General features: G+C 46.3%; 1 protein-coding gene across 4 annotated transcripts; it reads left to right on the forward strand.

The window, feature by feature from the left end:
• Window positions 1-10,647, forward strand: LOC102381590 (histidine--tRNA ligase, cytoplasmic-like). 4 transcript variants are annotated; one of them, XM_006034142.3, is made up of 13 exons: window positions 1-125; window positions 911-1,000; window positions 1,403-1,522; window positions 1,872-1,967; window positions 4,853-4,978; window positions 5,789-5,896; window positions 6,123-6,221; window positions 6,432-6,525; window positions 6,851-6,978; window positions 7,082-7,324; window positions 8,751-8,867; window positions 9,206-9,352; window positions 9,880-10,647. In XM_006034142.3, exons 1-13 carry the CDS (start codon window positions 42-44, stop codon window positions 9,934-9,936), a joined length of 1,509 nt encoding a protein of 502 aa, XP_006034204.2. In that variant the 5' UTR covers window positions 1-41; the 3' UTR covers window positions 9,937-10,647. The 4 variants fall into 4 exon arrangements, with proteins under 4 accessions (XP_006034204.2, XP_025071889.1, XP_025071888.1 ...); XM_025216104.1 differs by lacking the exons at window positions 4,853-4,978; window positions 5,789-5,896 and adding an exon at window positions 5,897-6,015 and having other exon boundaries at window positions 1,872-1,935; XM_025216103.1 differs by lacking the exon at window positions 1,403-1,522.
• Window positions 10,648-12,989: the final 2,342 nt, after the last annotated feature.

The raw sequence follows: 12,989 nt of genomic DNA on the forward strand, positions 1-12,989 counted from the left end.
CGAGCCCCCTGTGAGCGGCGCGGGCCCGGCCGAGCGGAGCTATGAGCGGGCTCCGCCGTGCGGCTGCGCGGGCCTGGGGGCCGCCTCGCGCCCTGCGCGCCTTCTCCGCTCGTCCCCGGGACCGGGTGAGTGCTGAGGGTCTGCCAATTGAAGGGCGATGTCGGGCGAGAGCAGGGGATCGTCAATCCCGGGTAGCTTTCAGCACAGCGCAGGGCCCCGAGCTACATCCACCGTCAGGCCTGTATCATCCGCCCCGCGGGGCCCCCACAGGTCTGGAAATTTGGCGGTAGGGAAGTGGTGACACAGTTACTGGTTGCTTCCCTCCTGCCAAATTTCGGGACTGGGGGGAGGTCCGCAAGCTGGATGGAACACCCCTGTGTGCTATATAGCGCCTGTGTTCAAGGCTGGCACCAGATGTGTAGGGCTTGACCTAGCGGCTGGATCCATCCCCTTCCCCTCCCTGCCTGTGGACTGGCCCCACACTGCTCATCCAGCTCACAGGGCCAAAAGGTTGGGCACCACTAATCCAATCAATGCTAATGGCATTTATTTTGGCTAGTTAGAAAATGCTAGGTCTGGTTTAGGGGCTTTCTAGTTTATCAAAAAAGACAAAGTAAAGACACTCCCTTATTATGGAATTGTTATATAGTAACTGCTCCCTGATTCTTGTGTGCTATGCTGGGCTGAGCTGCAAGGACCATGTTGGAGCCTTAATAGTATTTAAGACCCTACATGTGAGAGAACCTAATAAAGCCAGGACCTGAATTTGAGTGGAGCTTCTAATAGTAAGGAAACTTACTACAGTCTGCCAGCTGAGTTGTCATCTTGCCATCTCTCCATACTGTGACAGCTAGCTCTTGTAGGTCAGAATCAGGCTCTTTTTTAACACCAGCCTTGTCTCTGTTCCCAGATAGTAGAAACTGTGGGAAAGCTCCTGCAGACAAAGGCACAGCTGGAAACTGAAGAAGGGAAAAAGAACTTCATTCTTAAAACCCCCAAGGTAATGGCTTGTCTCCTTCACAGAGCTGGGTCTGTCCCAAGTTGCCTCCTTTCCTAATAATTCTATCTCATTTCCTTTGATTGCACTTGGATTGGTGCTTCCACCATTGAAAGAGATCTTCCCTTTTCAGACCTACATTGTGCAGTTTCTTGCAGGGTACCCTCAGCTCCAGCATCTCAGCCTTAAAGCTCTTCTCTCATTCTGTTCCTTCTTTGTGGTTGACTTTTACACCAAAGAATCATCAATTTTAAGCCCTAGTTGTTCCTTGTCATGAACTTTTTGTTACTGTTTTGAATAGCCACCACAGCTGGCAGCTGCATGGATGTTGGCTGATCTATGACATTAGGATACTTCAATTTCTTAACACTTCTTCACCCATTTCTTGTTGGGTTTGGCTCTCAGGGCACCCAGGACTTCAGCCCAAAGCAGATGGCCATCCGGGAGAAAGTCTTCAGCACCATCATCAACTGTTTCAAGCGTCATGGGGCTGAGGTCATTGACACCCCTGTGTTTGAGCTGACAGTGAGTGCAGGGATGGCAAGTTAACATCTGGGAGGGTTTGACTGTGAATCACTGGTGCAAGTTAGGTGGGATCCTTGGCTCTGTAGTTTTGTTTCCATTTAATTTTTGGTGCATTAAGGGGTAGCAGCTGAATTAATTGTAACTTTAGGGACAGGTGCCTTGACTAATGCCTCAGCTATAAGTAGTGCCCAAGGAAAGAAAACTCATTCTATAGTAAAACTGGAGAGGGCTTGGATCTGATCTCGGAAAGTCAGGCTCAAGGGACTCTCTGCTTCTGGGAACAGCTTGCTGCTGGGTTCTGCTCCTGGGCCTTGGTTCTCTTACCTGACAATTGTCTTTTTTTCTCTAGGAAACTCTGACTGGGAAGTATGGAGAGGACTCGAAGCTCATTTATGATCTGAAAGATCAGGGGGGTGAGCTGCTTTCCCTTCGCTATGACCTCACTGTATCCTGCCAGAGTCCCTACTGTGAGAGAGAACCATTTCAGGGGGGGAGTTGCAGGTGTTTTAGGCACTGGTGGAGGGTGGAAAAAGGGGCAGAAGGATGATCACATACTGCTTTGCAAGTTAGAAAGGAGCTTGCATTTGTCATCTTCACCTTTTGTATACAGTCACACCTTGTCCTTGTCCTGATCGTCTCCTTTCATCTATGCTCCTGCAGTTCCTGTCTCTGACTAGTTCAAGCCCCCAGCCTTTAACACTCTGGCAAGTGCACAATCCCCACTATTGCCCCACTCCATAATTTTCCTTTTATTCTTAATTAGGTGTTTATACTTCCATTATCATACTGTGTCTGGCCAGACTTGGCTCAGAGGAAAAGTTTTATTTTTTAGATACCGAAAGACTTATGACCAGGGGTTGTCAGGCTTTTACTAGGGCAAGACAGTGCTTACAAGCATTGCCCAGTATCTGCCCCTCTGCAGCAAAGTAAGCTCAAATGTTGTAGAGAGCAGCAAGTTCTGCAGCTGAGGGGAGTACTGCAAAGTCGTGGGGTAGTGCAGCACAGCTCTGAGAGGACCAATCCACTGTACTGGATTGGACCTCTGCATCACACTTCACAAGCCATAGGTTGCCAATCCTTAGTTTTAAAAAACAGCACTAATCCTTAAAAAACGAGATTTGTCTAATAAGCATTTTCTAACTTGCACTAAAAGCTGCTATATGGTTACTGTAAAATCAAAGAACAATAAGTCATGAAAGCAAAGTTTCACTTTAGTGAAACACGGTTACTCAGATGGCTCAAACAATAGTAAAAGTGTACTCTGGCATGGTGCTGGAATATACTTCAAATACAAGATCTGATCACAAACAAATATCTTTTTTTTAACAATACCATTTAATAAAAAACTTTTGACTCTTTATTTATTCTCATTACTTATACTACATGTCAATTAATTATGTTCATATGCATTTTAAGTCTATTTATATGCATCAATTATGTTTAAAATATGCATCGTCCCTTTATCCTTTCCTTGTTTTCACTAACATCCACATTCTGTGAGCAATTAGCTTACGTTTACTAAAAACCTTTTGGGGCAGCACTATTCAAAATCATCTGCAGGGAAGTTTCATAGTTGGTAGAGTCCGAAGGGACCTGAGCAGATCATCAAGTCCGACCCCCTGACATGGGCAGGAAAGAGTCTGGGGTCAAATGACCCCAGCTAGGTGATTATCTAGCCTCCTTTAGAAGACCCCCAGGGTAGGAGCGAACACCACTTCCCTTGGAAGTTGGTACCAGATCCTAGCTCCCCTGACTGTGAAGTAGTGTCTCCTGATATCTAGCCTGAATCTACTCTCGGTCAACTTATGGGCATTATTCCTTGTTACTCCCAGTAGTGCTCGGGGGAACAGGGACTCTCCCATTGCCTGCTGGTCCCCCTTGGCCAGTTTATACACTGCCACCAGATCCCCTCTCAGCCTCCTCTTGTGGAGGCTGAACAGGTTCAGGTCCCGTAGCCTTCCCTCGTAGGGCCTGCCTTGCTGCCCCCTGATCACGCAAGTGGCCCTCCTCTGGACCCTCTCAATGCTGGCCACATCTCTCCTGAAGTGCGTTGCCCAGAACTGGACACAGTACTCCCAACTGTGGCCTGACAAGTGTCGCATAGAGAAGGAGGATCACCTCCTTGGATCTGCTCGTGATGAATCTGTGGATGCGTGACAAGGTGCAGTCAGCCTTCCTGACCGCATTCTCACATTGGTGGCCCATATTCATCTTGGAATCAGTAATGACTCCAAGATCCTTTTCTGCCTCTGTGCTGACAAGAAGGGAGTTTTCCAGCCTGTAGGTACGCTGCTGGTTCTTCCTCCCCACGTGCAATACCTTGTACTTGTCAGTATTGAAACCCATCCTGTTCTCATCCATGCACCCCTGTAACCTGTCCAGATCTAGTTGCAGCCTGTCCCTCTCCTCTAGCCTGCCCACTTCTCCCCACATCTTAGTGTCATCCGCGAATCTGAGCAAGGTGCTTTTCACCCCCTCGTCCAAGTCGCTGATGAAAATGTTGAACAGTGTGGGCTCGAGGACTGAGCCCTGGGGAACCCCACTGGCCACGTCGCTCCAGGTCGAAAATGACCCGTCCACCACCACTCTGTGGGTGCAGCCCTCCAACCAATTTGCGACCCATATGACTGTAGGCATCGACACCACAGTTGCCTAATATTTTAATGAGAATGGGGTGAGAGAAGTGGTGCTTAGAATGCTCTATGCCTCAAAAGCAGCTCCCCAGTTGATTCAAGATCTAAGCCAAAATTCACTTTTTTTCATAGAAGCTGTATGCTTGCTCCAGCATTCCCTATAGACATTGTTCCTTGTCTCTTCCTACTCTCTTGACCCCCTTCCCTGCACTCATCTGACCCTAGCTTCCTTCCTTTCCCTCCATTCAACTTCCTTTTCTTAGAAGAGCCATTGTCTTTCTTACTGGTACTAAATAGGTCTTCCATGTAGGACCTCTGTCTCTCTCTGATTCTCCATCTCTGTTCAAATTGCACAACAAGGTATTTTTATTCCATGAGGTGTCTATCCTTAGTATATTCCATCCAATTATCTATTTAATCTAGTTTGTATCGGAACTAAATCATCAAAAGCCACAAAGACCCAGCAGAGGAGCTGTGTTTTCTCAGCATTATTGTTAGTGAGATTAATTGGAAAGTGGTCACACAAGCCCTGATTTCCCTGCCCGGAAGAATATTTTGCAGTACTTTACATTAGCCTGAGACTTGCTGTAAAGTTGTGTTGTATTGGCTTGGTAGTTGCCTACAAAGCGATAAGTCTGGGTGGCTGCAGGCCTTGGGAGATGCTCTCCAGTTTCCATCCTTAACCCTTTGTTCTCAGGTGCCCTTTGCTCGTTATTTGGCCATGAACAAAATCACCAACATTAAACGCTACCACATTGCTAAAGTTTACAGGAGGGATAACCCAGTCATGACGAGGGGCCGCTACAGGGAGTTCTACCAGTGTGTGAGTAGCCATGGCTGGAGGAGCAGGGTGTTTGAGCCAGTCTTTGCTACAGTAATCTAGGAATGAGGGGCTGTGTGTGAATCTGGGTTCCTAATCCTTCAATGAAGTGCAGGGGAGAGAAGGGAGGAAGAGAGCTCCATTTTTGTCTGGGTATGTTATGTTAAAATGTCAGGCAGTAAAAGGACATGTTAATGAAACCCTTGTTTTATTGTTACAATGTTAAACAGTTAAGCCTGGTTGGAGGTGTATGTCAAGTTATTGTTGGTTTACACCCATTCCAGTGGCTACCATTAGAAATTTCTTAATTTTCCATTGGAAGCTTATCTCAGTGGGAGGTATGTGGTTATTCATTGTGTCAGTTTCTCCTCATTCCTTGTAGAAGCCAAGAGGTCTTTTTTTTTCCTCCCTGTGAATACATTATTTGGCTTTTGGGTTGTTTTTTTGTTTGTTTGTTTTGGGAAGGAGATTTTTTTTTTAAAGCATTGGGCATTGGCCTTGTATAGAGAGAGAAGTTTGGCTGGACTGTGTTGGTTTTCCTGACAGTACTTAGAAAATTTGCAGTGTTTGTGGTCCTTCTAGAGCCTTGATTCCAGGTAGTATGTACTAGGGTGTTTTTTCAAATTTTTCTAGGCTTTTTTTTTTTTAACTCCCCCATAAACCAGTTATGTAACAGGCTGAGTGAGAGAACTTGGAGCTGAGGCCTCTGCACTGAAGGCTTGATCTCCCAAGTGTGGGATGGGCAGATTACATCGGGGATGTCCTAGCTGGGTAGTAGTGCCTGGATTCTCACTGCTTTTCCCCACGTGTCAGGATTTTGACATTGCTGGCCAGTGTGACCCCATGATTCCTGATGCTGAGTGTCTGAAGATCATACATGAGATCCTGTCTGCCCTCCAACTTGGCAATTTTCTCATTAAGGTAAAGAAGAGCTGGGTTGCTTTTGTATGTCCGGTCCTGCGCAGGCCAGAATGTACCTGCAGAACCATTCATCACCTTCGCCACTGTGCTCTAGAAAAAACAGGGCTTATGAAGGAATGGTGAGGAGAATCCAATAACCAGCTTGAGAAGTTGAGCTGGACTAGCTGCAACTTCCTGGGGATTCTCCACAAAATTCCTATTGAGAGTAACTGACTGTTTCTTCCAGGTCAATGACCGGCGTATTCTGAGTGGGGTATTTGCAGCTTGTGGGGTTCCAGAAAGCAAATTACAAGCTGCTTGCTCTACCGTGGATAAACTGAACAAGGTAAAGCTCCTCAGTCCTAGTGGCCAGGCACTGACTGCTGCCTACTACAGTGTTCTCTCCATTCCTGCCAGTCTTGCTGCAGGAAAGCCTTTTGAATTTGTGGCTTGCATAGGCCTGGAATGGTGAAGCTTGTAAAAGGGTTTTGCATGCCACAAAGTGCAACAGCTTTAGCCTGGGAGCTATGACTGAAACTTTTATCTCCCTCCACAGATGACATGGGAGGACGTGAAGAACGAGATGGTTGGAGAGAAGGGGCTTACGCCTGAGGCTGCAGATCTCATTGGGGAATATGTTAAACTCCATGGTAAATTTTGTGGAATCTTGCCCCAGTGCTTGGGCACCCAGGCCAGCAGGGATCCCTGTGGGTCATATCACCCATGCAGCAACCACTCAAACTTGCTCAGCCCCTGCACAAGGAGGGTCAGCGTTTTGCAGACCCTGGGTTGCTGCTTCCTAGGCCTATCTGAATGTGGCTGGCTCTCTCTTGAGGGGAAGTGAAGATGTATAAGGCTAGAGGAGCGAGCAGGTGGCTGTGAACTGTCCTGGGTAGAGCGAGTCCTAGGAGCTGTGGCCAGGCAGTTTCACCCTTCCTGCCTGGTAGGTTTCAGTTGTGAGTCCTGTTTTTGCAGGTGGGCTGGACCTGGTTGAACAGCTACTCCAGGACCCAAGACTCTCCCACAACAAGCTGGCTGGGGAGGGGCTGAGAGACATGAAGCTGTTGTTTGAGTACCTGATGTTATTTGGCATCGTAGACAAGGTGAGTGGAGGCAGGGGGCAAAGAGGGATGCTGTGAACCTGGCTGAGTGGCCTTGAGCATTTCTGGTTGTGCCCAGTAACGGAATTCCCTTTCTGTTGCACAGATCTCCTTTGACCTGAGTTTGGCCCGGGGTCTTAATTATTACACAGGGGTGATCTACGAGGCTGTCCTGATCCAGCAGCAGAATGACCGTGTGGAGGAGTTGGTTGATGTTGGCAGTGTGGCTGGAGGCGGCCGCTACGATGGGCTGGTGGGGATGTTTGATTCCAAGAGGCAGAAAGTGCCCTGCGTGGGCGTTAGCATTGGAATCGAGCGGATCTTTTCCATTGTGAACTGTAAAGTGAAGGTAAGTGCTGCTGTGCCTTACTTGGAAATTAAAATTCAATGTAGTGACCTTCTATGAAAACTTTCTTTCATTTGACTGGTGCATGATTAAATGGGAAAGCTTATTGCTGACTCGCCTATAGCTGCTGTTCTGTTCTCCTGAGTAATTTTCCCACAAGTTGTTAATTACTTTTACTGTAATCCCCTTCCACATCCACTACAGACTTTCCAGTTTCTACAACTGTGGTTATCCATATTTTTAGATCTCAGGCACCCCTTCATAAACCCTCAGTACACATGAGGTATCCCTTGGAACACTCCAGCTCTTTAGTTTTCACTTGTTTTGACTATAGAAAAATAATAGAGCAATTCTGTTGCAAATAACTCAAACCGGAGTAAGTCAGAGTTTTTGACATTGTAGATTCCTGTTTCAAAACTTTCAATCTATATTGTGAATCATGTTTGTACATCTAACAGTGCTAACATTGCATGGCACCTTCTGGCACTCTTGAAAGGATCTCAGAGCACCCCAGAGTGCCATGAGACACTGGCTGAGAATCACTGTTCTACAAAAAATGAGGCATTGCCTACCTTCAAAACACAGCCCTGATCAGTGGGGACCAATCAATAGTGAAAGAAGCCATTGCCTCTTGTTACAAAAAGTGGAAGATCTGTAGTGCATGGGGAAACCCTTGAGCCATTCAGTCACAAGAAGAGCATCCTATCCTTGATGTAGCCACAGGTTTCTTGTGTGACCCTGGACCAGTCACCTGGAAAGTTTTCCCGGGAGTCTACTATAGCAGAACTGGATAACAGGCAGTGAGTTTTTATCCTGGCTCTGCCAGTCACTTATTCTATGGCTTAGATAAAGTTTTCTCTGCTCATTTGTCTGTGAAGTACTTATCTCCTAGGTGTTGTAAAAATAAACTTTGGGAGTTGTGAAGCCCAGATTGTAATGGGCTTCTCAAAAAGCCACAGAAACCTACAAAGAAACTATTAATTCATGTTAAAGGTTGGGTGATGTATGGTGTATGAGGCATAGACATTGTACAGAGAGGATCAGAAGAACTGTTGAACAGATCCACATGCCAGATCCATCCCATGGAGTCGATAACGTTGAGAATCTTTAGATAAAAATAGCAAAAGATTTAAAAATTGCATCATAATACATGTGCAGAAGGCAGCCTAGTTACGGCTGCATAGGCAATCTTTACTCTTGCCCTTCCATGTTTGCAAGAACTTGACTTTGCTCAATAACATTCTTTGAAAAGTGATTTTTCTCATATTCCCCCTTGCTTATACTGTGTTAAGAAAGGGGTAGTATTCTGCAATGATGGGTCAAGGAGAAAATGGGAAGCCTCTGTTTGGTACCTCACAACCTTTAGTTTCGTATGTTATGAGATGTTTCCGTTAGTCTCATTCAGTTTGATAACTGTTCATGCTCTTAGGCTTCCAAAGAAAAGATTCGAACAACTGAAACTCAGGTGCTGGTGGCAGCTCCACAGAAGCACTTCCTTGCTGCAAGATTGAAGCTTATTTCTGAACTGTGGGATGCTGGGATCAAGGTATGAGTCAGCAGTTGGATTGGCCCAGTTGGGTTTGTTAAAGTCAGTCCTGAATGATGAGTTGGAAGAGAGAGTCTCTGCAGAGATGTGATGCAACAAGATCAAATCCACCAATCTGTTGATGATTGGGTCTGGGCCAGAGGCAGGCATGAAAAAGGCAGGCAACTGCTGGTACAGAGGCTGCAGGAAACATCTGTACTGCTAAGGGAAAGTGAGAGTCCATTGAGTTTCAAGCTTGTTCTGCTTCTGGGTCCTATCAGGAGCAGGAACGGACTTTGTGTAAGTTCCTGAATGCACCCCCATGCCCCATTTAACACTTGGCCCTTGTTTCCCTCTAGGCAGAGATGCTGTACAGAGAGAACCCCAAGCTGCTGAAGCAGCTGCATTACTGTGAGGATACAGGCATCCCTCTTGCTGCCATCATAGGTGAGCAGGAGCTGAAGGATGGAGTCGTCAAGCTGCGAGATGTAGCTACTAGGCAAGAGGTGAGGACACTTGCTTGTCAGAGTTGGGTTAGGAGAGTCCAAAGGATGCTTCAGAAATCCACTGGTTGTAAGAGTTCTAAACATTGTCTCAGGCTGTTAGGGTCTAGTTGGTAGTTCTGGCTTGCACTACAGATCTTAATTTATCTGCTGCCAGACATGAATACATCAGCTTTACAAGTTGGTCTGAAGATTTTAGGAAGCTTTCCTCATGGTTATGTGTCACTGATGCTCTCTGAATAATCTAATCCTTTCCCAAGGGCATAGGAAGCTCTAAGCACCTCAGCATAATTCCTTCCCTGCCCTCTCCTTGGTGATCATAGAGTATGTCCTTGGGAAGAGTAAGGAGGCAGTATTAGACAGGCAGAAAGAATACATAGAGCAGAGTGCTCCAGAGGGACAACAGATGAGAAGCCTGGGTGGCTGCCTGGGAAAGATTGGACCTCTTGAAGCGAGTTGGGAGCATTGGACAGCTCCTCTGGGATACAAGTGGTATCGCTGTTACCACTTTCTTCCTGTTTGCTTTGTAGGTTGATATCCCAAGACAGAAGCTTCTTGAGGAGATCAGGAGAAGGTTGGAGTCCTAGAATTGTCCACAGCAGTTTGACTCACAGGAGCATTTTGGGGCTGCATGAATTTTTTTCAAGCAATTGGAGCATCTAGATCCCTGAACTAATTCAGTGTCACCTGGCCAAGTCCTTGAGGATCTGAGCCGTGCCATCTGGGCAGAAATCTGGCCACCTTCTATTGTGCTGAGACTAATTTGTCTGTACCAAATCACGGAATTGGGAAATCTCAGCTTGTGCAGAACAGACAAAGGCACAAAGTATATTACTATGTAGTTAATGCTCTTGGGTTAATTAACCCAAGGAGTGGGTCTGTTTAATGTATATTCAGTGTCATGATAGTAAGCTCATTGGTCCCATCAGAAGTCATGCTACAATTTTTCAGACAAATTATTTTTGCCATGACACAAAAGGTTTAACCAGCTGTTCAGGAACACGGAAGGAATTTGCAATTGCTTATTCCTGTACAATGGTCAGATGCCTTTGCAAGATGATGTATTGATTTGTGTGCTTAAGAGAAATCTTGTGAGCATTATCAAGTATCTGGAACTTCCATGAAAACATTACCTTTCACCTTTAAGGGGCCTCGGAATCACTCAAAGGTTAGTTCCCTAGTCTGTATTTTTGCTACCCCCCAGTTTAGGGCTGAACTAGCTCGCTCCTGCTAATTTTGTACATGAAGAAAGTGGGTGGCCACTGCTTTCCAGAATACAATTAAATGACTGTTTCTCAGATGTTCTTTAATCTCCTTGTGTTTAGCCCAAGATTCAATTTGGTGTGGACTGTTGGCTTTTTGCATCACAATAGCCATATACCTCCTCAGTGGGCAAAGCTGCCTTTTGAGCTTAATGATCTTCAATCTTATCTCTGGCACTTTCTAAAGTGAATGAGAATGAAGCTGTGCTGCACTGTTACCAAGACTTGGGTTTCTTTCCAAACTGAAAAGTGATATAAATAGATACACCAGGTCGTCAAGTATCTATGACAGCTGTTTCTATCTGTCATGAAATAGTAATATGCTGCACTTGAGTTTACTGGCACTTGAATGGATAGCTGACTGGGATTTATTTTCAATTGTAAAAGAAAGTTTCCCTGGCTGACTACAGTTCAGAATACTGTGTTTCTTTTCAGAAGCAGGACCATTTTCAAATGAGTAAACCTGAGTAGTGGCTTTAGCTTGTATGTCTGCAAGGGATGCAAGCTAAACCAAAAAAGGCACTCTTATATAAGACTATCTATTGAGACATAGGGGTTACGTTCACAGGTCATGCTGCTGTTCATAAGCTTTTCCCAGGTAGACAAGGTCTGCCATGATTTGGGGCCTAGTGCATTTGTGTCCTCTGAGGTCTCCGGGTGGAATCACTGTTTTCCCTTCCTTAGACCAGGTGCTGCATCATGATGTTGGATACCAGTGGTTCTTACTCAAGTACCTGAAGCCAGTTAGACCTAAACAGTTCCTTGGGGAACCCCAAACTGCTGCCTTAAAATTATTATGTTTGCCCATGGGAACAACATAATTCAGAAAAAGTTAAAACAAAATGCCTGGTTCATATAGGGACCTCATCCTCATGGGGCTCATGGGATGTCTGACATTCCCTGAAATCTGTCCGTCTTCTGTCTCTGCATATTCTGGGGTCCTTTTTGTTCAGTGAAAACTCTGCCCCCTTCTGTCTTTGAGCAGAATTTAATGGTGTATATAGTCCCTTAACCATTAGATCTGTTATGGCCTGGTTCCTAGTCTGGCTACCACAGCAGTGGCTGGGATTTAGCTACAAAAATAAAGAAAAACTCATGGCCCTGCCATTATTTTTGGACAGGGCTTAAGGTTTCATGGGAGAAGGGGTATGTGGAGCCAACTCCCTCTTCTTGTGAACATTATCTGAAAATCCTCCTATGGAACTAATTGTGTCCATGAGTGCACTAAGCTTCCCAATAACCAATTCAAGACATGTTATCCATAAATTATTAAAGGCCACCCCTAATCTGCTATGAGTCCTTAGACAACCTTTTATTTTTTTAAGTGTGGGAAAAGGCCATAGATCTTAAAAGGGTTGGTCTATTCCAAACAGCCAAACTATTCTAACTATACATGTGAAAACAGCACAGCTGTCCCTAGTATAGCTGTAGTTACACCAGTGTAAAGGTGCTTTGCTTCTGCTATAACTTATTCCTAAATAAGGTATACCCACATAGGGAATTTTCATACCTGTGTTCCTGCATCCATAGTCAGGATATACCATTCTAAGAAAAACTGGAACATAAACTAAAATAACCAAGGAAGGTGGGACCATTATGAGGAACATGAAAAGTATATGAAGCTTTGCCTGGGGGTTTAAAGAGAGTTGCATGTGAGGGAGGAGCTGGACCAGAACCACGCTGGTTACACTTTCTTCTTGAGAAAACTGGATGAGCCCAGACTTGCAAAATTATGAACAGAAATCCAAGTGTGTCCCCTAGGTGGCTAGTTAGATGGTTAACAAGGTTATGGGCAACAGCCAGAATCTATCCCTAGGGACTTTGTTGGGAGGGGGGAGAACAGGAATACAGCTGGATATCCAGGGTGAGCGGGTGCAGGTGGTGAGTTTTACAGAAGAAAGTGGCAAGGCTACTACCCGCAGGGGCAGTTTGCAAGCCTATTTCAGAAAAAGAACAAGTTAAAGGCCTGAGAAACAAGGCAAGAGTTACTGTGGGTGACTGATCTCAGTGGTTGGTGCTGCCCTGGGGCCTGAGGACACGGGCTGGATGCGGCGGGACGCCAGCTGCTTCCCTGCAGGGCGGTTGTCGGTTTCCTGCACCTGCACCTGTCGTGGACCTGGTCACAGCACGTGGATGATGCAGTGGGTGCTTCACTCAGGCCCGGGTGCGGGGCGTAGAATGAAGAGGCGGCATGTGGCAGCAGGCGGCCTGGCTTCCGCGTGCGGGCGCGGTGGGGCCGGGGCCGGCGCGCGGTTGAGCCAGGTACGGCGGGGGCGGGGCCCGCGGGACGCGGCGGCAGCAATTGGAGAGCATTTCCAGAGCGCGCTTCCGGCCCCTAGGGGTCGCTCAGAGCGCGGAAAGGGAAAGCACTAGAAACC

This window comes from Alligator sinensis, unplaced genomic scaffold, assembly GCF_000455745.1.
Source record: "Alligator sinensis unplaced genomic scaffold, ASM45574v1 scaffold14_1, whole genome shotgun sequence".
Lineage (NCBI taxonomy): Eukaryota > Metazoa > Chordata > Crocodylia > Alligatoridae > Alligator > Alligator sinensis.

Excerpts from the sequence above, each read along its gene's own strand:
- LOC102381590 (XM_006034142.3), top strand. The coding sequence starts at position 42 with ATGAGCGGGCTCCGCCGTGCGGCTGCGCGGGCCTGGGGGCCGCCTCGC. Across the intron at positions 8,868-9,205 it reads TGTGGGATGCTGGGATCAAG|GCAGAGATGCTGTACAGAGA; the intron begins GTATGAGTCAGC and ends GTTTCCCTCTAG. Across the intron at positions 9,353-9,879 it reads ATGTAGCTACTAGGCAAGAG|GTTGATATCCCAAGACAGAA; the intron begins GTGAGGACACTT and ends TTTGCTTTGTAG.